The 23,050-nt window shown below is 62.5% G+C and overlaps 1 protein-coding gene across 9 annotated transcripts in view; it reads left to right on the top strand.

The window, feature by feature from the left end:
• PSTPIP1 (proline-serine-threonine phosphatase interacting protein 1) overlaps window positions 1-23,050 on the top strand; it is a 40,111-nt gene that overhangs the window by 14,754 nt on the left and 2,307 nt on the right. For 4 of the 9 annotated variants that reach the window (XM_025472099.3, XM_025472093.3, XM_025472091.3 and 1 more), the window contains exons 2-12: window positions 5,658-5,758; window positions 5,982-6,056; window positions 11,164-11,198; window positions 11,348-11,454; window positions 12,914-12,976; window positions 13,279-13,377; window positions 14,107-14,152; window positions 21,158-21,237; window positions 21,481-21,579; window positions 22,009-22,105; window positions 22,502-22,575. In XM_025472099.3, coding sequence (XP_025327884.1) covers window positions 5,658-5,758; window positions 5,982-6,056; window positions 11,164-11,198; window positions 11,348-11,454; window positions 12,914-12,976; window positions 13,279-13,377; window positions 14,107-14,152; window positions 21,158-21,237; window positions 21,481-21,579; window positions 22,009-22,105; window positions 22,502-22,575 — 876 coding nt within the window. Of the gene's footprint in view, window positions 1-3,933; window positions 4,124-5,657; window positions 5,759-5,981; window positions 6,057-11,163; window positions 11,199-11,347; window positions 11,455-12,913; window positions 12,977-13,278; window positions 13,378-14,106; window positions 14,153-21,157; window positions 21,238-21,480; window positions 21,580-22,008; window positions 22,106-22,484; window positions 22,576-23,050 lie in introns of those variants that run through there. The other 5 variants (XM_025472098.3, XM_025472097.3, XM_025472096.3 and 2 more) reach the window with 3 other exon arrangements.

Below are 23,050 nucleotides of genomic sequence, written 5' to 3'. Positions count from 1 at the left end.
GGCAGCCTGGGGGCCCCTTCGCACCTGCAGGCCCTGCCCGTCCCCCACTCCCTCTACTCTTTCTATGTGCTTTGGTTTCATGAAGCAGGAGGAAGGCGTGGGGTGCTGATCCGGGGCCTTTAAGACTTGAGAGAGTGCAGGGGAAGTTGGGGGGGGAGGGGGAGTGCAGGGGCGTCGACTTTCCTTCCAGGAGGTTATTTAAAAGAACAAAACTTTCAAAAAGGGGGAAAAAAAAGTAAAGCACAGGACTTTCATATATATATTATATATTTCTGTTTACCATTTTAAAATAAAAACAATTTCCCTCCCCCAAAAAAAGAACTTTCAAGCAGGACTGATTCTGGTTGCAGGTCAGGCCCCCGACCCCCTGCTGGTTGGGCGGCACCAGCTGCGGGGCCACCCTGCAGCCCCCACCCCTCCCACAGTAGGTCCCCTTTGGGAGCCAGTGTTGCTCCCACCCCTGGTTCTGTGGGATTCCTGAGAAGCTCTGACAAGGTCGCTGGCAGGCTCAAGGGCACCTCGGCCCTGTCCGGGGGGCTGCGCTGCTGCTCGGCCTTGGGGGGGCCCTGCAGGCCACGGGGACCCTCAGACGAGGGCGCAGGGGAGACCTGGAATCCTCTGGAAGCCTGTTTCTAGTCTCAAGCTCCTGGCAGCCCAGCGGAGCCCAGTGTAGCTCATCCAACCACATTCAATGCGCTTTTGTTCTTTAAAAATAAAAATCCGTCTTCGCCTTCTTGGGGCTTCCCCTGTGACACCGACCCTGGGCCATCGGAGAAAAGCTGTAGATCACCCCACATTTATCTGCTTATGTGTGGACCCCTGCAATCCTTGGGTCAGGGCCGCTTGCACCTGCTTCTCCTCCCTGCGGGATCCCTAACCTGCTTACAGACCCCCGTGGGGGCGCCCTCCGACCTGCAGCAGCTCGCTGGTACCCGGACCCCGGGGGCTCCTGGGAAGGCCTTCCTTGTGCTGACCCGGAGCGGCCTCGCTCTCTCTGACCCCGAGAGCTCGGCTCTGGCCTCTGGGGACCCCAGCCACAGACACCCCCTCTGCCTCCACGCTTTCCCCAAGGCCTGGGCTTGGGACCATCCCCCTCCCTGCCCACCTGCCTCTGGATCCTCTGCGGGAGCAGCTGCTTGCTTACTGCAGGCTCTGGTCGTGCATCTGGCCGGCCAGCCACCCAGGCCATGGCTGGCCTTGTCCTTTGTCCTTTGTCTTCCTCAATTTGCCAACTAAGAAGCGTGGGGGGGAGCCCCACTGTGCAGCGGAAGCCGTAGGGCAGTGGAAAGCGCCCGGCTGCTGCTCACTGATCCACCCGCAGCCTCAGTTTCCTTATCTGTACAACAGCGATAATAACACTGGAGGGGACGAGCCCGTCGGGCTCACGTAAAGGTCCTGGGTGATGAGTCACTGGAATGCAGGCCGAGGGCTGCATGCAACACCCCGGGGAGCCGGCCGTCAAGCCACATCCTCCCCAGGGCCTCCCCGAGACACGCATTCATTCGGCCCTCGCCCGAAGGTGGGCCGCGCGGATGCCGGGCTCTGGGACCCAGCGGGGAAACAGACCCACTTCCCGCCCTCAGGGAGCTGCCTTCTGGAGGGTTCCATGCTCACTACCTCTGGTTTCCTAACCGTCTTCGCGCTTTGGTTTCTCGGTGCACAGCAAGCGACAGTGAATAGCCGGAAGCTGGCCGCAGAGGTGCTTCTGTGACACGGGGGAGGGGACAGGCGGCACCAGGCCCCCAGCACCTGCCGTCGGGCTCCGGGCCTCTGGGCTGCGACCAGCGGGTCTAGCCGCCCGTCTCCTCTCCCACGGTTAAAGGGGATTTTAAAAAAAAGGCTAGAAAAAGAATGAAGGGTGCGTGGAGCCAGGGGCACGTCAGGCATTAGGGGGTCTCAGCGAGGGCGGGTAACAGGCCACAGGATGGTTTCCGACGGCGGGCACGGGCCGCAGGTCCCCCCCTTTCCAGTCCTTTCCCCGCCTCCGCATCACTCACTGCAGCCCAGCCTGTGCAGTGGCCCGCTCCCGGCCGCGCCTCCAGGTGCGTGTCCCCGCTTGCCACGTCCCCCCAGCACTGCTCGGGGTCGCCCAGGTCGGGTGCGTGCGGCTCAGAGGCCGAAGGGTGAGGCTCCTCCCGGGGCTCCGCTGGGTTAGTGCTTCCTGTCCTGGGCACCTGGCACCCGTGCCGTCCCCGTCCCCCGCCACCTTCCACGGCCCTTACTTGGTCCCCAGGAGAGGCCTCAGCCACTTCCCGGTGCGGGTGGCGGCCGCCTGCTGGGCGCTGCAGAGAGGGGGCGACCGGAGGTAGAGGGTTCAGGTCCTGCCGCGCCCTCAGACCCTGGGCGGCCTCACGCCCTGCCCTCGGTTCCCCTCGCAGCGCGGTGCCCTCGTGCCTCGGGTCACCCCGGTGCTGGGACCCCCGAGGGGCTGCCGCGAGCCCCAGGCCAGGCACGTCCCCAGACTTGGCAGCCAGTCGGCCCCGAGGAGCCGGGCCAAGGAGCAGGTCGTCCGTCGGCCGGGCCTCGGCCTCTGCCCCCACTTCCTTGACGAGGAGACCAGGCCCCCGGACAGGGACGGCTCGCTTGGGCCCTGGTCGCTGCGGTCTAGTCCCTGCGGCCGCCACGAGCAATATGGGCAGGAAGAGGGGGAAGTGGCAGTGGGTACAGAGGCCGATCTCCGTCTACGCCGCGGGGGCACGGTGGGGCCGCCCGGGAGGAAGCTGGGGGCGTCCCCGGGGCAGGGCCCCCGCTCCCGGGGCAGGAGAGCGCTGCCACCTGCCCAGAGCTTCCCTGCTGGGCCCTGGGGACACATCCTGCTGGCCTGGCCCCTCTGCGGGGAAGGGAGGCGGGGAGGCCCGGCGGGGGGTGGGGTGGGGGTGAGGGTGGGGGTGGGGGGATGACACTGCAGCGTCCCCCCACCTGCCACCACCCGGGGGGACTGCTCCCTGCCACGGGGCCGCGGCTTGGCTGCTTCCACGCGGCTGCACGGCCACCAGGGCCCTGGTCCAGGGAAGAGCTCCTGTGACCCAGCCTGGCTCGGGCCTGGTCTCTGCGAATCCATGGCAACTGCACCGTAGCCCCAAATACAACGTTGACTTAAGCTGGAAAGAATCTGAGTGATCATTTTTAAAAGTCATCGTAAAAAAATTGTTTATTGATGCTTCAAAATGAAAATCGGAGCTGTCTGTCTCTCGAATGACTGACGGGGGTGCGTGAGCCGGGGGGCAGGGGGCTTGGCCTCACGTCCCAGACGCTGGCCTTTACCCCGAGACCTTGAGCGCAGTCGCCTGGTATCTTTGGGCCTCGCCTCGGTCCTTACCTGCCTGGGCGTGTGGCGTGTTCAGTGAGAGAACCGCTGCGTGGGGCCCCGGGGGCTCAGCGGCGAGTGTCGGCCTCCGGCTCAGGTCCCGATCCTGGGTCCTGGGATCCAGCCCCACGTCGCTCCCCTCTGGGCGGGGACTTTGCTCCTCCTCCTGTCCCTGCCCCTCCTCGCAGTCATGCTCGCTCTCTCTTGTTCTCCCTCAAACAAATAAAATGGTAAAAAAGAAAAGGAGAGAAAAGGCCAGGGCGCCGCTGTGGAGCCCCTGGGGTGTGGCCGGAGACCCCGTAACCTCCCTGAGACCAAGGCTGGGGTGGGTGTCAGGCCAGGAGGCTTCGGGTGGAGGCGGAGGGAGGCCCCGCCCGGGGAATGTCGGGGATGTGGGCCCAGGGGGGCCTGGTGCAGGCGGTGGGTGCGGGCGGCAAGGCCAGGGTGGGCCCGCGGGGTGACGCGCAGCTGGCCTTGGCCGGGATCCCGCAGGGCCGCTCGGTCACTGAACCCAAGGGCGATGGGTTCACTTCCTCCGCCGCGGCCTGGGCAGCCCTGCCAGGCTCTGGGCGATGAGTCAGGCCGGAGGGATGGGGAAGGGGTGGAGGAGGCGGGTGAGCTGGGGGGGCGCGGCCCGGGAGCACCCCGGGAGCAGGCACTTCCTCGGAACAGCCTGCTTGCTTGTGACCGTGGCTCACTTGGGCACTTGGCAGCGGGCGCGGCCGGGGCGCCGGGGCCAGAGCTCGCCGTCGGGGTTCCTGCGCCGGCTGCGCCCCGGGCCCCGAGCTCCGGGCACCCCGCGGATGGCCCATGTAGGTGCGCTGCTGCCTGGCTTTCCGCTGCGGGGGGGGGAGCCTCGGGAAGGACGGGGCTCCCGGGGGGCGGGCGCTGGGGGCCAGCGAGCTCGCGGCCGTCCTCTCCCCGAGGCTCTGGGGTCACTAAGGGCCTGGCCAGCCCCGTCCCTGTCCTGCCTCCGCCTGGATTTCCCGAGGCAGGTCCTTCCCCTCCCTGGGCCTCGCGGCCTGGCCTGCGGCCTGAGGGGCCCGCACAGCACGCCTCTGTCGGGCGAGGCCGGGAGGCTGAGGCCCCAGGACCTTTGCATCCCTGCGGTCACGGCCTGCCAGGGGCTGGGGGGACAGCCGTGGTCTGCCGGCCGGTTCACGGGTAAGCGGCCACTCGCGGGAGCCTGGCCCGACGCCGTCGGCTGTTGGCTCTAAGGTGGGCGAGACTGGCCTCCCCCGACTTAGGTGCCCACCGACTGAGATGGGGCCGTGATGCGGGCTCTCGGGCAAGCGGGGACCCGTTCTCCAGCCTCTGAGGCTTCTGGGGACCCACAGGGGCGGGAAAGAAGACAGACCAGGTGCTGCATGTCGGGGCTTCCCTCAGGTCGCCGTGGCCTGGCCCAGCGTCCGAGGGGCGGGGTGGGGGTCTGTCCTCCCGAACGGCTGGGGCCGAGCGGCGGGGAGCGCTGCCCCCAGCACCTAGTCCCACCACTGCTCCATCTCCCTCCCCGCCCGTCGGCTGCGTGTGCAGCTTGGCCCCGAGACCCACCCCCTATGCAGGGGTGTCCTCGGGGACCCTCTGTCCCCCGTGGTCCTCAGCCGTACCTCCTTCCCCGGCTCCCAGCGCCAGCAGCTCAGAATCGGCTCGACGGGTGAGGAAGGAGGGTCGCATTCGTCAGGAGCCCCAGGGCGGGGGGACCATCCTGCCAGGCCGCAGAGGGCGGTGGTGTCCAGGAGGGCTCTCCAAAATGCCCCTTTGGTCCCTGTCCTGCTAAAGGGCTGGGCCTGGGGTGCTAGGCAGGGGCCATGTGTCCAGGTGTGCAGGTCACCGGGGCCCACCCAGAGCCCCTGGCGCAGCGGCAGGCACACCGCTGTCCACTGGTGCTGTTGCCGCGGAGGTCCCTCGTGTAGGGGGGGGGGGGCTCGAGCCACACAGCCCGGGTGCGAGTGCGAGGCCGGGCCGCGTCGCCGTGGGCACGCCTCCCCCTCTGTGCCCAGTTTGCTCACTAGGACGACGGAGATAAGAAGGTGATTGGGACTGTGACGGGGGCAAGCCGTGCCGGGCACCCCGTGGGGTTGTCACTACCCAGCCCTGGAGGTGGCCCTTCCACGGCCGTCTCGTGTGGGAGCTGACGCGTCCTGGGCCGTGAGCTCCGAGGGCACACGCAGAGCTCACACGCGGCCTGGTCCCGGCGGGTCCTGCAGCCGAGGGCTCGTCCCTGTGGGGGGCACGGAGGCCCACAGAGGTCAGCCCCCCCCCACCGGAGGCCGCAGCGGGGGGTCCCTGTCCCCACCTGGCCCGCATGGCCAGCCGCAGCGCTCACGTGTCCCTCTGCCCCGGGTTCCAGTGCAGGGACTTCACGGCGCACACCGGCTACGAGGTGCTGCTGCAGAGGCTGCTGGACGGCAGGAAGATGTGCAAGGACGTGGAGGAGCTGCTGAGGCAGAGGTGGGCCAGGCTCGGGGCGGGAGGGGAGCCAGCTGACCCCCCCAGGTGGAAGTGCAAGCCCACCCCCAGCCACGCTGCTGTCAGGACCCCCCACCCCGGGCCTCTCGCAGGTTGACAGATAATCTGACCTCCCCTCAAATATGCAGGAATTTGCCGTCAAGGGGGAGGCTGAGAGCCCCCCACCCGGCAGGCTGGCAGGGCCGAGCGCACCTTGTTGTTGCAGGGCCCAAGCGGAGGAGCGGTACGGCAAGGAGCTGGTGCAGATCGCCCGGAAGGCAGGCGGCCAGACGGAGATCAAGTAAGAGGCCCCGCGCCCGGGCTCGCTCCTCGCTGGCCAGGCAGGTCCGGGCCTCGCAACGGGGTCTGGGCCGCCCGGCAGGGGTGCAGCGGGCTGAGTGCCCGGGCGACAGCTCTCTTAGGGACACTGCGCTGTGGGGTCAGGTCAGTTCCACGTGGGCAGACAATCCCGCTGTGTGGGAGCCAGGAAGGCTGCGGGCGGGGGACAGGGGCCGTCTGTCCCGACCAGCAGCGCCGAGGCGGCCCCCGCCCAAGTCCCAGGAGGCCGAGAGCCGGGTGACCGCCCTGCCCCGGGCGCCCGAGCAGCCGCAGCCTTGGCTTGGCCGGGCCTTCGGGGAGAGCCATGGCCGGGCTCCGGGTCGGGCTGCTCCCCCGACGTTGCCTCCAGGCCGAGCAGAACAGGAACACAAGCTTCTCGAAGGAGTAAGGGAGTCCGGGGGCTCGGCTCGGGCCTGGCTGGGGGAGGCGACGTGAGGTGCTTGCTGCTATGAAGCAAGGCTCTTCTCCAGCCCCAGGGCCGGGTCCCTGCGTGCGGACGCGGGGGGCGGGGGGCAGGGAGGGAGAGCGTGGCGGCCGGAGGGCGGCTGGAGAACTTGCTAACGGTGGACTGTCCCCTGGGGAGGAGCCCCTGCCGGTGGAGCCTGCACCCCTGAGCCCTGCCCCTGCTGCCCCCGGGGCAAGCCCGTCCGGAGCTGGCTCCGCACCAGGGAAGTGGCCCCAAAGCCCCTGAGCTCTGAGGCCCGGATCCGGGTCCCCCCTCCGAGCGCCCTGAATGCACAACCCTCTCTGGGGCTTCTAAAGACACAAGGGGCCCCCACTGGTGTCCGCTGCCAACCTGGAACCAGGGAAGACACAGGAAGAGCTAGAGGGAGGTGCAGAAGGGGTGGGCCGGGGCGGGGGTGCTCAAGGCCCACAGGTCTGCACCGGGAGAACTTCCCCAGACTGGGGGGGCCTCCTGGGGGCGGGGGGGCCGCGACCGGAGCTCAGGTTGGGGCCGAGCTGCGTGAGGCACAGTCACACTCAGAAGCGCGTGAGTCACTGGAGCCTAAATGGGGAAGGAGCAGCCCCTGAGCAGGAGAACAAAATGGAAGGGGAGCCGGGCGGACGGCGGGAAGGGGGGGACGGTGCCCGTCCCAGTGCAGGACCAGGAAGCGGCCAGGGCAGTGCCCCAGGTGGTCCCGGTCCAGGTGGGCAAGGCCCTGTGCGCCCGCGGGGTCTCACTGCCCGGAGTCCCTGCTGGGCTGCGGAAGGGGAGTTGCCCCCGGAGGTGCTCTGGGGTCCTGACATCAGGGAGCACGAGGCCGGGGCGCAGGTCGGTGAACAGGGGGTCCTGCGGTCTTGCAGGCGCCGCGGAAGTCGGAGGCCTTGCCCAGGCGGACAGGGCGTGGGCGTGGGCACGGGGCGGGCGTGGGCCGCGCACACCCGGCCCCGTGAGAACCGCCGTGGGGCTACTTGCTGGGATCCCCGGGACAGGCCCCTTGTTTACCTGTGGGCGAAGCCCCCATCACCCATTCGTCTGTTCAGCATTTATGGGGCACGTCCACGTGCGGTGCCTGAGGCTGAGTCGGGAGGATGCAAAAATCCAAAAATAACGTGAAAAGAGGGGAGCTGTGGGGACCCTCCCCCCAGGCCCCCCCCGTGCCCCATCCTCCTACAAGTCCTCCCAAACCCTTAGCCTCGTGCGACTGTTACTGCTTTAGATTCACCAGGTCCTGGGATCCCTGGGGGCTCAGGGTTGAGCGTCTGCCTTCGGCCCAGGGCGTCATCCTGGGGACTCGAGATCGAGTCCCGCATCGGGCTCCCTGCACGGAGCCTGCTTCTCCCTCGGCCTGCGTCTCTGCCTCTCTCTGTGTGTCTCATGAATAAATAAATAGAATCTTAAAACTTTTTTTTTTTAATTAAAAAAAAATTGGTCCAAGTCGCCCTGTCCCAGCACCAACCTGGAGGGCTCTCTGTGGGGGGAGTGAAGGGTGGCCCCGAGGACAGTCGCTTCCTCATCGTCACGGAGACCCAGAGGCGTGTTCGGGGTTGGCACCGGGGATCGGCCTGGCTCCTCGGCCTGAGGCTGGCAGCCCGACCCTGGGGGGGCCCCGGCCTCCCGCGACCACCGCGTCCTAGGAGCGTGGGATACGCCTCCCTAACTCCCTGGAGGGCGGGCCGAGGGCTGGGGGTGCGCGGGCTGGACAGGAGCGGACGGGAGCACAAATCCGGGGGTTAAGCGACCCCAGAAGAAGCCGGGTGACAGCAGAGGGCAGAGGGGGCCGGGGCCGCAGAGCCTCTCACTGTCCTCGGGCCCGGCCGCCCGGCCGCCTGCACCCAGGGAGGCGAGCCCCGTCGCCCCGGCTCCCCTGACGGTCACCCCTGCGTGCACTGACTGCTCGGCGCGGCCCTGGGGTGCAGACGGGAGCCAGTCCCCGAACGAACCGAGCGCACAAGCCCTTCCTTCCTTCCTGTTTTTAAAAGATGTTATTTATTTATCCATGAGAGACCCAGAGAGACGCAGAGACACAGGCCGAGGGAGAAGCAGGCTCCACACTGGGAGCCCGAGGCGGGACTCGATCCCGGGACCCCAGGGTCACGCCCTGGGCCGACGGCGGGTCCCCGACCCCTCTCAGCCCCGTGGGAGGCGCCAGGCTGTCCCCTGGCCAGTCGTCCGTGTCCTGCTGGCTACGTGGTCCCAGGCGGGCTCTGGGGCGTCCCGCTGCAGAAGCTGCGCGGCCGGCAGGGCTGGAGGCGGCCTCCTGCCCCCTGGGCGCCCCCGGACGCCCCTCTGCAGGCTCGAGGCCCCGCCTCACCTGCTGCCCCAGGCTGAGATGCTTCCTGTTGGAAGGGGTTCCCGATCCTGAGCCCAGAGGATGAGCCAGGCTGGCGGCAGGGGCAGAGGCCGGAGGAAGGTGGGCAGGAGGGCAGTGGGCTGCGGGGACGTGTCCATGCTCGCTCCCTACGCTGTGGAGGCCGGGGCAACGGCACGACCCGGAGACCCGCAGAGGGGGCTTGAGCGGGCCCTGGGGCAGGGGGTGGGGACGGAGGGCTGGGCTGCCCGGAAGCCGGCAGCGGGGGACCTGGGGGCCCCATCAGGGTGGGACCAGGGCCCGATGTCCCGGGCAGTGCTGCAGGCTCAGGGGCTCCCCGCATCCAGCCAGGGGGTCGGGTGGGGAGCAGCACCCGCCGTCCCAGAGGCTGTGATTCCTCGCAGCCGCCTCGCCTGGGAGGGAGGGCCCGAGTCCGCGGGCAAGGACGGAGTGGTGGGGGGTGGGATGCGGAAAGGCCCCGGTAGTTGCCAAGCTTTGGATTTGTCGCCCTGGACGACGAGCCTGGGGACAAGGGGGCAGGGAGGTGGGCACCGCCCCGTTCAGCGGGTTCCCAGCCCGGCCAGGGGCCACCTAGTGCGCCAGGCCAAGCTGGCAGGAGGAAGGGGCGCTCGGGGTGGAGGAGAGGAGGCGGCGCGGGCTCCGGGAGGGGGCTCACAGGTGCACCAGACGGCGGGGTGCGGCGGGGAGGGCCTGGGGGCGGATGTGGGGTCCGCGGGGTCGTGCGGGCGGCCAGGTGCAGGCTGAGGCCTTGCTGGCGGGACGCCGGCCGGGAGGGGCTCGCGGGGAGCGGAGTCCAAGCTGGACACTGCATGTGAGGTGTTCGCAGGCTGTGGGGTCGAGCGGGGGGTGGGGGCAGGCCTGAGTCTGGGGCGGGATGTGGTCAGGAGGGCAGGTGGCGGGGGCGCCCGCGGGCTGGGGTCACACTGCGCCACGAGGGCAGGAGCCGTGGGTGTGCAGAGGCCGGGTGCAGCCCCGCAGGGCGTCCGTCGGCGCTGCCCTCCCAGGGCCGGGCACCCTGGCCGCCACCCCTCCTCCCCGTCCTTGCCGGCTCACCTTCCCTCACCTCCAAGGCTGGTTTTCCTCCTCGGGGAGCGGGGTCGTGCTGGGGGCTCCCCGCAGAGCTGTGAGGACCCTGGCAGTTGGGCCGGCCCTTCTCCCACCGAGGGGAGCCGGGCGCCAGGCTATTAGCTCAGGCGCTTCCGGAGGACTGGGGTGGGCCCCGCAGGCTCCCCGCGGGTGCAGCGCCCGTGCCCACGCCTCCTGGGTGCAGGGCGGCCTCTGCCCCTGCCCCACCCTCTGCCTTCTCCACCTGGTCCCCGTGGGTCCCACCAGGCTGGCCCCAGAGTCCCCAAGGGTCCGGTGAGGAGACGGAGCCAGCGCCCCGGAGGACAGGGAGGGGGGAGGGGCGGGGAGGGGGGAGGGGAGCTTCTAGAGCACGTGGGGCACCGAGCAGGAGCTGCTGCCCAGGCCCTGCTGCGCCCGGGCTGCGATGGCCAGTCACCCTCCTCGCCCCACTGGGGCCGTGTCCCTGACGCCCGCCGACCCGGACCCACGCGCCTCCCTGCCTGGCCCAGGGAGATGCTGGTCCCTCGGTGCCCCGCGACCCAGCAGGGGACCCCACCCCCTTCCCTCTTTGGGGATCCTGGGGGCTGTCCCCGCAGTGGGGCCCACCCAGGGAATCAAGTCCCAGATGAAGAGCAGGGGCCTTTCACGTGTGAGTGTGTCCCACACACCGCGGCTCACACCTACGTCCAAAGCGTTCCGCGGTCATCGGGGCTGCGATGTAACGGCGCGTCCTTCCCTGCTGCCCGCAGCCCGGCGCCCCAGCTTCCCTCCAGCGCCCTCCCCAGTGCCCCCAGTGCCCCCAGCGCCCGCCGGCCCTTGGGAGCCGCACCCCCGTCGCCCAGCGGCCCAGCCAGGGCGCCGTCAGGCCTGCACGTCCCGGGCTCCCCGAGTCTCCCCGCTGCTCGGCCGCCTGCTGCCTCTCCCGCCGCCTCCCCCAGGCCGCCCGCCCGCCTGCCTGCACCCAGGTGGAGCCGCCGGATGCTGGGCTGGAGGTGGCCCAACGGGGGGAGGGGGCACTGGCCATGGCCCGGATGCGGCGGCCTCCTTGTTCCCAAAGAGATCTCGGCCTGGTTCTGAGCGGTCATGTCTGGCCCGGCCGAGGGCCCTCGACTCGAGACCCGTGCATGCGTGACCTCCAGCCCGCCCACCACGGGCGAGGTCCCCGGGCCCGGGCGTGGGGTGACTGTGACTCCGGCCCTGCGGACCCGACGCCGGCCTCTCTGCTTTCAGCTCCCTGCGGGCCTCCTTCGAGTGCCTGAAGCAGCGTAAGTCCTGCCTGTCCCCAACACCAGGCTGCGGGGGGCCAGGACCTTCTGGGAACACCCCCGTCCCCACAGAGGGAGGTAGAGGGGCGCCGGGCGGCTGGCGGGGGGCGGCTCCGGGCGGAGGCCCCATGCCACGCGCTTGTCCCCAGAAATGGAGAACGTGGGCAGCTCCCACATCCAGCTGGCCCTGGCCCTGCGTGAGGAGCTGCGGGGCCTCGAGGAGTTCCGCGAGAGACAGAAGGAGCAGAGGAAGAAGGTGAGGCCGGGCCGCGCGGGGGCACGGCGGGGGCACGGCGGGGGCACGGCGGGGAGGGCCCCGAGGGCTTGGGTGCTGGGCCTCCCCTGAGCGGCTCAGGCGGGAGGAAGGAGAGCCGTTGGCCTTTTTGATTATGCTGCACAGCAGGCCGGAGGGTCCCTGAAGTCTGGGGGGACCCAAAGGAGGCGTCCTGATTTGGAGTCACTGGAAACCGGTCCCGAGCCGCAAGAGTCAGGGCTGCTTGTCGGGAGAAGGGCAGGTGGTGGCCGCTGCTCTGCGGGCCGCCCGGGCGGAGGGGGCGCTGCGGGTGTCTGGCTTCCCCGACACCCACCGGTCCTTTCACCTGTGGGAGGGCCTGGCAAGGAAGTGAGGTCCCCGTCACGGGAGGTGTGCAAGCAGAGACCGGGGCAGCAGGGGCGGGGTGGCCTTGGGGCCTCAGCCGCCCAGGTCCCTCCCAGGCTGAGGCTCTGGCCGCGCTCGTGGCGGCTGGAAGGCGGTGGGGCCCCGTGCTCAGCCCGTCGGGCTGTCGTGACGAGGGTGCAGGGCACACGCCGCACCTGTCGCCAGGGATGAAGGACCCTTGCGAACTGTCCGGAGGCCTGGAAGACGGGGAAGTCCACCCAGCTGAGCCGTGAAGGGGAAGGGCCTGGGGGCTCCTGGGGGGCCTCGGTCCCCTGCCGCAGGCCGGCTGCTATGCCTCCCCCCGCGCTGCGGGACCGGGCCGCGGCCCCTCGGTCTCTGCGCTGGGCCCTCTGTGCAGTGTGGCCGGGCCCCGTCCCCGGCAGCCAGCGGCCTCGGGCTTGCATGGGGCCCGGGTCAGCGGCCTCCAGGGCCCCGAGGCGCCTCAGGGTCCGGGCAGCCACCCCCCGACCGGGCCTGCCTGCAGCGGGCAGAGCCCCCGCCAGCGCAGCCGGGCCCCCACCTGCCTGTTCGGGGGCTGTGAGGGCTGCGGACGCCGTGGAGCCCGAGAGCGCGCCCGAGCCCGGGGTCGGAGCCACGAGGCCGCCCGGGGCACAGCGGGGCCCGCTGCCTGCGGCCCGACCCCAAGCAAGGAGCCGGGTCCTAACCCCCGCGCGCGGCCCAGTGTCTGAGGCTGAGGGTCCTCGTCTGCCCGAACGGAAGCCCCGAGGGGCGGCGGCCCGGGTGCCCACGGGGACAGGCGTCCGGGGACGCGAGCACCCACCTGGGTGCACGGCCACGGCTGTGTGCAGGACACGGGCGGGCGCTCTGTGGGGCGCGAGGGCCCGCGAGTGAGCCGGGCGTGCCGGGCAGGGGGCCCGAGTCCCCGCGGGGTCCGCACCACGGCAGCCAGACGGCCACACCGCGCCCCGGGCCCTGGGCTCCCGTCCGGGGCAGGACCGTGGACGAGCGGGGCGGCGGGCGGGGGGCAGGGGGCTGCTGGGCCTCCCCCGGGCCACCCCGGCTCGGGCCCCTGCTCAGAGCCGCGTGTCCCCTGCAGTACGAGGCCGTCATGGACCGGGTCCACAAGAGCAAGCTGTCCCTGTACAAGAAGGCCATGGATGTGAGTGTGAGGGGCCCGGCCCCGCGGGAGGCCCTGGGGTCCACGGGCCGGGGCGCAGCCGCAGATGGGGCGCCGGGTGCCCGAGGGCTCCAGGGCGGGAGCGGCCTCCCTGCGCAGGGATGAGGATGCGGGCGTGGCCGGGGGTGCTGGGGCCTGATGCGAGGATGGGGCCGTGTCCCCAGGGGAAGGGCGAGCAATGCCCCCCCTGCTCCGCCCCGGGAGGAGGCCTGCACCCCGCCCACGGGCCCGCCATGGGGAAGGGAGCCTCAGTCTGGGCCCCCCTCGCCTCTCCTCGCCCCCAGTCCAAGAAGTCGTATGAGCAGAAGTGCCGGGACGCTGATGACGCGGAGCAGGTGTTCGAGCGCATTAGCACCAACGGGCCCCAGAAGCAGGTGGAGAAGGTGCGTGGGCCGCTGAGGCCGAGCGCTGTCCCCGGGGCTGCAGCAGGGTGAGGACGGCAGGGAGGGGTGCCACGGACACCCCAGGAAGGTCAGCATCTGGGGCACCTGCTCAGCGCCCCCGAACCACCGTGTCCCCAGCCGTGAACCGGGTTTCCGAGAACCTCAGGCCTTGGGTGGACAGCTAGCTGGCCCCCATGTAGCCCTTGGAGAGGGCTCAGTACACCCATGCCACAGAGGGGAAACTGAGGCCCGGACACGGTGAGTGACTGGCCGAGGTCTCGGAGCCAGAGGCCGTGAAGAGAGGACGCACATCAGCTCATCCAGAGCCCAGCACCCAACGCTCGGGTCTCTGGGCTGGGGGTGGTCAGGGACGCCGGGGCCCAAGGGCGGACGTGCCCAGTGCCCGGACGGGAAAGCCCAGCCCAGAAGGCAGGGGGCTGGGGCTGAATTAGGGCAGCGGGTCGAGGGCCCAAGGGCAGTGCCAGGCCACCCTCCCCCAGCTCCTCTCATCGCCTTCACATGCGTGGGCTACGCGTTTCTGTGTTTAGTTTCTTTATTGGACCCTCTCTGGTTGTGGTCACTGGTGGGCGAGGCTGGAATGAGCCGCGGGACCTGCCCACGGCCGGCTCCCGGTGTCCTCCCGGGGGCCCAGGAGAGGGGGACAGCAGACGTCAGAGCCCCGGGGGCGGGGACCCCACAGCTCAGCCCTGCCCCCCTGTGTCTCCCCAGAGCCAGAACAAGGCCAAGCAGTGCAAGGACGCAGCCCTGGAGGCAGGTACGCGGCCCTGCCCTTCCCCCGACCCGGGACGCGGCCCACGGGCCCGTCCCCCGGCCACACACTATCCTCACCCTGGGGACACGCACGGGCACACGACTACCCGGAGGCACGCGCTCGCCACTCTCCCGTGATCCTGCCAGTAAAACCCAAGCTCGCGTCCTCCCGTTTGCCGGGACCGCTCGTGGCGCCCGGCGTGTTTCGGCCGCTCCGCCCAACAACCCTGAGTTTTTATTTTTTATTTCTTATTTATTTATTTTTTCAACCCTGAGTTTTTAATTGGAGTGTAGTTGGCATATGATGTTGTGCTCATTTCGGGTGTGCGACCTAGTGACTCGACCGTCATAAGCGTCACGCGACGCTCCCCTCCATACCCGCGGTTTCCGTCGCCGTCACCGAGCAGCGTCGTTCCGAGGTCACCGGCCATTCCCCAGGCCGCGCCTCCTGGATCCTACACGCGGGAGCTGCGCCCCGGGATCCCCGTCGCCCACCGGGCGCACCCTCCCCCGCCCTCGCCCCCAGGAAACCACCAGTTTGTTCTCTATTTTTACGGCTCTGCTTCTGTTTTTTTGTTGTTGTTGTTTATTTTTTTAGATTTCACACACATCGTGGAACCATACGGCATTTCTCTTTCTCTGACTTATTTCACTTGACATCACACCCTCTAGGCCCATCCATGTTGTCGTAAATGCCAAGATTCCATTCTCCTCTACGGCTGAGTAATATTCCATCCCACTTCTTCACCGCTCGTCAGCCAGTGGACACTCGGGCTGCCCCCACATCTTGGCTGTTGTGTATAGATAGTGCTGCAGGGAACATAGGGGTGTGTGGATCTTTTCCAACTAGTGGTTTCATTTTCTTCAGGTAAATACCCGGATGTGGAATTACTGGATTGCACGGTATTTCTGCTCCTAATGCTTTGAGGAAGCTCCATACCATGTTCCACAGTGGCTGCACCACTTTGCATTCCCACCGAGAGCGCAGGAGGGTGTCCCTCCCTTCACATCCTCACCAGCACTTGTTTCTTGTCTTTTTGATACTTGCCATTTTGCCATTTTGACTGGTATAGAGCGATAGCTCACTGGTTCTGACTTGCATTTCCCTGATGATGAGTGACGTTGTGCATCTCTTCACGTGTCTGTTGGCCATCTGGGTGTCATTTTTGGAAAAATGCCTGTTCAGGTCTTCTCATTCTTTAATCAGATTGGTTCTTTTTTTTTTTTAAGCTTTAGTTATTTATTTGAGAGAGAGAGTGAGAGGGAGGGAGAACGTGTGGTGGGAGGCGGACAGAGAGGCTAAGCAGACTCCCTGCTGAGTGCAGGGCCCAGCTCGGGGCTCGATCCCATAACCCTGAGATCATGACCTGAGCTGAAACCAAGAGTCAGATGCTTAACCGACTGTGCCACTGAGGTGCCTCCAGATTGTTTCTTTTTTTTTTTTTTTAATGTTGAGTTATATGAGTTCTCTATATATTTTGAATGTTTTTTTAAGATTTATTTATTTATTCATGATAGACATAGCAAGAAGCAGGAGGCAGAGGCACAGGCAGAGGGAGAAGCAGGCCCCATGCAGGGAGCCCAACGTGGGACTCGATCCCGGGTCTCCAGGATCGTGCCCTGGGCCAAAGGCAGGCGCTAAACCATTGACCCACCCAGGGATCCCCTATATTTGAATATTACCCCCTTATCTTCTCCTATTCAGTTGGTCGTCTTTTTCATTTTTTTGATGGTTTTCTTTGCTTTGGAAAAGCTTTTTGGTTTGATGTATTTCCAATTGTTTATTTTTGCTTTTGTTTCCTTCCTTTGACTGAAGGAACAGATCCAGAAAATATCGCTAAGGATTTACTACCTATGTTTTATTTTAGGACTTTATGGTTTCAGATCTCAAAATTAGGTCTTTAATCCATTTTGGGTTTATTTTTGTGTATGGTATAAGGAAGTGGTCTGGTTTCATTATTTTGGATGCAGTTCTCAGTTTTTCCAATGTCATTTATTGAAGAGACTATCTTTTCCCCCACTGTATAGTCCTGCCTCCTTTGTCATATATTAATCGACCATAGAAGCACGGGTTTGTCTCTGGGCTTTCTATTCTGTTCCATTGCCCAATGGGTCTGTTTCTGTGCCAGTACGTGTTTTGATTACTACAGCTTTGTTTATGATTTATTTATTTATTTATTTATTTATAATTTTTTAAAAGATTTTATTTATTTATTCATGAGAGGAAGAGAGAGAGAGAGAGAGAGAGAGAGAGAGAGGCAGAGACACAGGCAGAGGGAGAAGCAGGCTCCATGCAGGGAGCCTGACGTGGGACTCGATCCCAGGTCTCCAGGATCACGCCTGGGGTTGAAGGTGGTGCTAAACCGCTGAGCCACCCGGGCTGCCTGATTACTACAGCTTTGTAATTAAGTTTGAAACTTGGAATTGTAATACCTCCAGCTTTGTTCTTCCTTCTCAAGATTGCTTTGCCTGTTCAAGGTCTTTTGTGGTTCCATACAAATTTTAGGATTTGTTCCAGTTCTGTGAAAATATATTGTTGGTGCTTTGATAGGAATTGTATCGAATCTGTAAATTTCTTAGGGCAGTGTGGGCATTGTAACAATATTAATTCTTCCAATCCATGAGCATGGTATACCTTTCCATTTATTTGTGTCGTCTTCAATTTCTTTCATCAAGGCTTTTGTTCTCAGAGTATAGGTCTTTCATTTCCTTAATTTATTCCTAGGTATTTTATTCTTTTTGGTGCAATTATAAATGGGATTGTTTCTTTTTTTTTAAGATTTTATTTATTTATTTATTCATGAGAGACACAAAGAGAGAGGCAGAGACACAGGCAGAGGGAGAAGCAGGCTCCATGCAGGGAGCCCCACGTGGGACTCAATCCCGGGACCCCAGGGTCACGCCCTGGGCTGAATGCAGTGCTAAACCGCTGTGCCACCAGGGCTGCCCATGGCATTGTTTCTTAATTTCTCTTTTCACTAGTTCATTATTGGTGTTTTGTATACTGCAACTTTACTGAGTTCACTTATTAGTTTTCATAGTTTTTTGGTGGAAGCTTTAGGGTTTTCTTTTTTTTTTAAGATTTATTTATTTATTTATTCATGATAGAGAGAGAGAGAGAGAGAGAGAGGCAGAGACACAGGCAGAGGGAGAAGCAGGCTCCATGCTGGGAGCCCGATGCAGGACTTGATCCTGGGACTCCAGGATCACGCCCTGGGCCAAAGGCAGGCCCCAAACCACTGAGCCACCCAGGGATCCCTGCTTTAGAGTTTTCTATATATAGTGTCATGTCATCTGCAAACAGTGAGTTTTACTTCTTCTTTACTAATTTGGATATGTCTTTTTCTTTGCTGATTGCTGAGTAAAAATGGTAAGAATGGACATCCTTGTTTCGTTCCTGATCTTAACAGGCAAAGCTTTCACCTTTTCACTACTGAATATGGTGTTAGCTATGATTTGTCATTGATGGCCTTTATTATGTTTAAGTATGTTCCCTCTAAACTCACTTATTGAGAGTTTTTGTCATGAATGAATGTTGAGTGTTGTCAAATAGCTTTTCTGCATCCATTATTTCTAGTAGTCTCTTACAATCCTTTGTATTTTTTTGGTGTCAGTTGCAACTTCTCCTCTTTCATTTCTGATTTTATCTGAATCCTCTTTCTTTTGGTCCTGATGAGTCTGGCTGAAGGTTGACCAATTTTGTGTATCTTTTCAAAGAATTAGCTCTTAGTTTTATTGATCTTTTTCTGGGTTGTTGTTGTTTTTGGTCTCTATTTCATTTATTTCCACTCTAATCTTTATTATTTCCTTCCTTCTACCAACCTTGGGGTTTGTTGTTTTTCTAGTTCCTTTAGATGTAAGATCAGATTGTTCATTTGGGGGTTTTCCTGTTTCTTGAGGTAGGCCTGTATTGGTATAAACCTCCCTCTTAGAATTGCTTTTGCCACCTCTCAGAGATTCTGAAATGTTAAGTTTCCATTTTCGTTCATCTACAGGTATTCTTTGGTTTCCTTTTTGAATTCCTCATTGACTCATTGGTTGTTTAGTAGCATATTGTTCAGCCTCTATGTGTTTTTTTTTTTTTTTCAGTTTTTTCTTCCGTGTAACTGATTTCTAGTTTCATGCTGTTGTGATCAGAAAGGATGTTTGATAGTATCTCAATATTCTTAAATTTACTGAGACCTGTTTTGTGGATTAACATGTGATCTATTCTGGAGAATGTTCCATGTGCACTTGAAAAGAATGTGTATCCTGCTGTTTTGAGGTGGGATCTTCTCTACATATCTAAGTTCATGCGGTCTAAGGTGTCAAAGACATTGTTTCCTTACTGATTTTCTGTCTAGATGATCTATGCATTGATGTCAGTGGAGCATTAGTCTCCTAATATTATGGTATTACTGTCGATCTCTCCCTTTGTGTTTGTTATTATTTGCTTTATATAGTAAGGTGCCCTACGTTGGGTGCATGGATATTTACAACTGTTATCTCCTTTTGCTGGACTGATCCTTTTATCATTGTGTAATGCCCATCTTTGTCTCTTATTACAGTCTTTTTAAAAAGTCCATTTTGCTTGATAGCCGTAGTTTGACCCCAGCTTTGTTGCTGTTGCTTCCATTTGCATGGAATATCTTTTTCCATCCCTTCACTTTCGACCCGTATATGTCTTTAGGTCTGAGGTGAGTCTCTTGCAGGCAGCATATAGATGGGCCTTACTTTTTTAAAAAAGATTTTATTTATTTATTAGAGTAAGTGAGAGTGGGGTGGTGGGGGCGGTGGAGGAACAGAGGGTGAGGGACAAGCAGACTCTAAGGAGTGCAGCGCCCAGTGCCAGGCTTGCTCCCACGAGCCTGAGATCACGACCCGAGCCGAAAGCAAGGATCAGATGCTCAACTGACTGAGCCCCTGGATGGGTCTTATTTTTTATCCATTCAGTCACCCTATGTCTTTTGTTTTTATTTATTTATTTATTTATTTATTTAATTTATTTATGTGTTTACCCTATGTCTTTTGATTGGAGCATTTAGTCCATTTCTATTTAAAGTTATTATTGATAGGCATGTGTTTATTGACATCTTGCTCTTTTCTGGTTGTTTTTGTAGTTCTCTTGCTCTTTTCCTTTGTGATTTGATAACTTTCTTTAATGTTATACCTGGATTCTTATTTTTTGTGTATCTATTATCAAGTTTTCAGTTTGTGGTTGTTATGAGGTTCATATATGATACTCTGTGTATACAGCAGTTTATTTTTTGTTGATGGTCGCTTAAGTTCCAACACATTCTAAAAGCTCTATATTTTTATTCCTCCCCTACTTTTTATGCATATTTTGTCCTATTTTACATCTTTCTATTTTGCATATTCCTTAATTTTTATACCTATAATTGGTTTTACTACTTCTGTCTTTAAACTTTCATACTAGATTGATAAGTGACTGACCTACTATTTTTACAATATGTTTGCTTTTACTGGTGACATTTCTTCCCTTTCATAATTTTACATCTTGGTTACGGCCTTTTCTTTTCCATTTAAAGAAGTCCATTTAACATTTCTTGTAAGGTCAGTTTTGTGATGATGAACTACTCTAACTTTGCTTTGAGAAATTCTTTATCTCAATTGTGAATGATACTCATGCTACGTAGAGTATTCTTGGTTTTAGGGTTGTTTATTGTTGTTTTTTAAATCTCTACACCCAACGTGGGGCTCGAACTCACAACCCTGAGATCAAGAGTTCCCTGCTTCCAACTGAGCCAGCCAGGCACCCTTAGGTTTTTGTCTTTTATTTTTCCTAGTTATATTTTTCAGCTCTGCTTGTTTTGTTTTTAATATTTTCTATCTCTTTATTGAGGTTCTGAATTCATCCACTCTCAAGTCTGATGAGCATGACTATTACTTTTTTATTTTATTTTATTATTTTATTATTTTATTTTTTTTGACTATTACTTTTAACTCTTTATCAGGTAGATTGTTTATCTTTGTTTTGTTCTTTTCTGGGGTTTCTGTCTTGTTCTTTCATTTGGAACACATTCTTCTTCTCCCCATTTTGTGTGTTTGTTTATATGTATTTGGTAGGCAACAGCCTTGGAGGTCTCATGTAGGTGGGAGCCTGGGGAGCCCAGTAGCACAATCCTTCCTGTTCACTAGAATCAAGGCTCTAGAGGTGTCACCTGCGTGGGGCCCTCTGCCGCCTTCCTGTGGGGATCTGGCCGTGACGGTGGCACGCTTGCTGGTGGGCAGGGCTGACCACCGAGTGGCTAGTGGAGAGGGTTGGCTGCAGCTGCTCCAGGTGCGCTGGTGTGGGAGGTTGGCCCCCAGCAGCTTGGCCGCACTGTTGCATCCCCCTTTGTAACAAATGAGGAAATTGAGACACAGAGAACTTAAGTAACTACCGCAGGTCACACAGCCAAGAAGTGGTCTGCGTGTGAACCCAGGCTGTCTGGCTCCGGAGCCCGGGACCTACAGCAGCCGTCATGGGAGACAGACCCACTCCCCCCCAAGCACACGGAGCCTTCTCTGGGCCCCTGTCTCTTCCATTCTTCCATCCTTCACGTGATCCCAGAAGCCCCCAGCCCCAGCATCCTTTGTGTCTGTTGGCACACCTCCTAGGACAGAGAGCTCACCCCCCACCCCCCGCGGAAACGCGCTCCCTCCTGCTCCGCCTCTCCCGGGACCCAGCTGCTCCCTTGGCTGGTAGACAGATGCCCCCCAGGTTTCTAGGACTGGAGGTTCCACTCAGCAGCTTGCATCCCCCCTCAGTACCGCCCTCTCCCAGCCTGTCTCTCGTCCAGCAGGTGTGAGAGGGTGGGACCCAGGGGTGCCAAGAGACCTGGCCTCGCACCCTGAGGCCCGGGGTGTGCGGCTGCCCTGGGCCGCTCAGAGTGCAGCGGGGGAGCTGGTCCCCCCAGGTGCTGGACGGGCGTCCAGGGGAAGCACCGGGCCGGGGAGGAGGGGGCTCCGCAGGGCCCCGGGGGGCTGGGGCGCCGGCCCGCCTCCCTGAGGACCCCTGTGCCCCCAGAGCGGGTCTACCGGCAGAACGTGGAGCAGCTGGAGAAGGTGCGGGGCGAGTGGGAGCAGGAGCACCGGACGGCGTGTGAGGTGAGGCCCCGCCGCGTCCCTGCCTCCCGCGTGTCCGCGGCCCCCGTGTGCCCCCCGTGTGCCCCGTCGCGGCCGAGCCCGCAGCCACGCGCCCTGCACCCCTTGCCGCTGACCCACACGCAGATGGAGCCCCTAGCCCGGGTGCTGCGGGCGGGCCGGGCCGGGCTGGGGACCGGGTTCGGGGCTCGGGTTCAGGGCTCGGGCCGCAGCCTCGCGTCTCCCGGCCTCCCCGCCCGCCCCCAGGCCTTCCAGCTGCAGGAGTTCGACCGACTGACCATCCTCCGCAACGCCCTGTGGGTGCACTGCAACCAGCTGTCCCTGCAGTGCGTCAAGGACGACGAGGTGCGGCTGGGCGCGGGCGGGGGCGGCGCGCGGGGGGCCGCGGTGGCCTCGGCCTCAGGGTCCCGGTCCCCACCCTGCTCACGGGGCCACCATCCCACTGTGCACACGCTTGGGCTCGGACTGGCCCCCGCCCCGGGCTCGGAGGAGCCTGGGCCTCGGGGCCTCTCACAGGGACCCCAAAGCCTGGCTGCAGGGTCCCCGCTCACCCCCGGGGCCAAGTCACTGTGCCTCTGGCGCTTCCTTGTCCTTTGGAGGACAGAGGCGCGTCCCGGGGACCCTGGGCCCAGCAGGTGCTCGGGAGCCCAGAGAGGTGGTCGGGCCCCAGGGCGCCCCGCAGGGAGGAGGCTGGGGGTGGGGGGGCTGAGGCCCCCTGAGCAGCACCTGGAGAGCGCGGCCCCCTCAGCCCCCCTCGGCCCGCCTCGCCCCCAGCTCTACGAGGAGGTGCGGCTGACGCTCGAAGGCTGCAGCGTGGAAGCCGACATCGACAGCTTCATCCAGGCCAGGAGCACAGGCGCCGAGCCCCCAGGTGAGCCCAGCCTGGGCCGCAGAGCCGCGGGGCCCCGGTGTCCCCAGGAGGCCCCAGGAGGCCCGGCCCCAGCCCTGACGCTCCTCTCTGGACAAGGCGGGCGGCTCCGTGGGGACAGAGCAGTTCCCCGCCGGGTGCAGCAGTGAGGAGAGCTGGAAGGGGGGCGGGGGGGCGCCCCGGGGCCTGCTGGGCTCCCCTGGGGCCGGAGCCCGGGACTGCTCTCCGTGGGGCCGACAGCGGGCGCCTGAGCTGCGAGCGGCCCCTCCCTCAGCTCCGAGGCAGAGGTCGTCGGGGTCTCCGCATGGGGACAAGTTGGGGTAGCAGGTGGCAGAGGTCCTGCCTGCCGGGGCCACCCAGCCTCACAGCCTGCTGCCCGCAGCTCCGGTGTCCTTCCAGAACTACTACGACCGAGAGGTCACCCCGGCAGCTGGCAGCCCCAGCACGCAGCCATCCTGCGGCATGATCAAGAGGTGAGGCGCCCGCTGGGCCTGGGCCCGGCCCCTCCACCTGCGGGCGGCCCTTCCTCACCTGCTTGCTGAGACCCGCCGCGGGGCTGCTGCTAGGGGTCTGTGGGGCGCTCTGGGGAGAAGCCGACTCAATCGAGCCTCACGACACCCACAGCCCCAGGGGGCCCAGGCATTAAGCAAATCATCACACCCGCTGACTCGGCAGTGACTGTGCTCAGAGCTACCGAGACCCCAGGCTGGCCCCTCGTCCCTGGGCCCCGCTGCTGGCCTGCCTCGGTGGCCGGGCTGTCGCGCTGCAGCGGGGACACTGCGGCTGGTGCGGATCCGGGCACAGGGCAGGCCCCGCACAGCGACTCTCCCGGCCCCTCCTCGGCCTGGCTGCAGGGCCCAGGGACCTTGCGTCACCGCGTCGCTGCACCGGTCACTCGCCTTCCCTGGGCCCAGAGAACCTAAGGACTTGCTTCGGGCCTGGGGTGAC

Source organism: Canis lupus, chromosome 30, assembly GCF_003254725.2.
Source record: "Canis lupus dingo isolate Sandy chromosome 30, ASM325472v2, whole genome shotgun sequence".
Classification (NCBI taxonomy): Eukaryota; Metazoa; Chordata; class Mammalia; order Carnivora; family Canidae; genus Canis; species Canis lupus.
The sequence above is the reverse complement of the archived record's forward strand: the minus strand, read 5'-3'. Positions and strand labels throughout refer to the sequence as shown.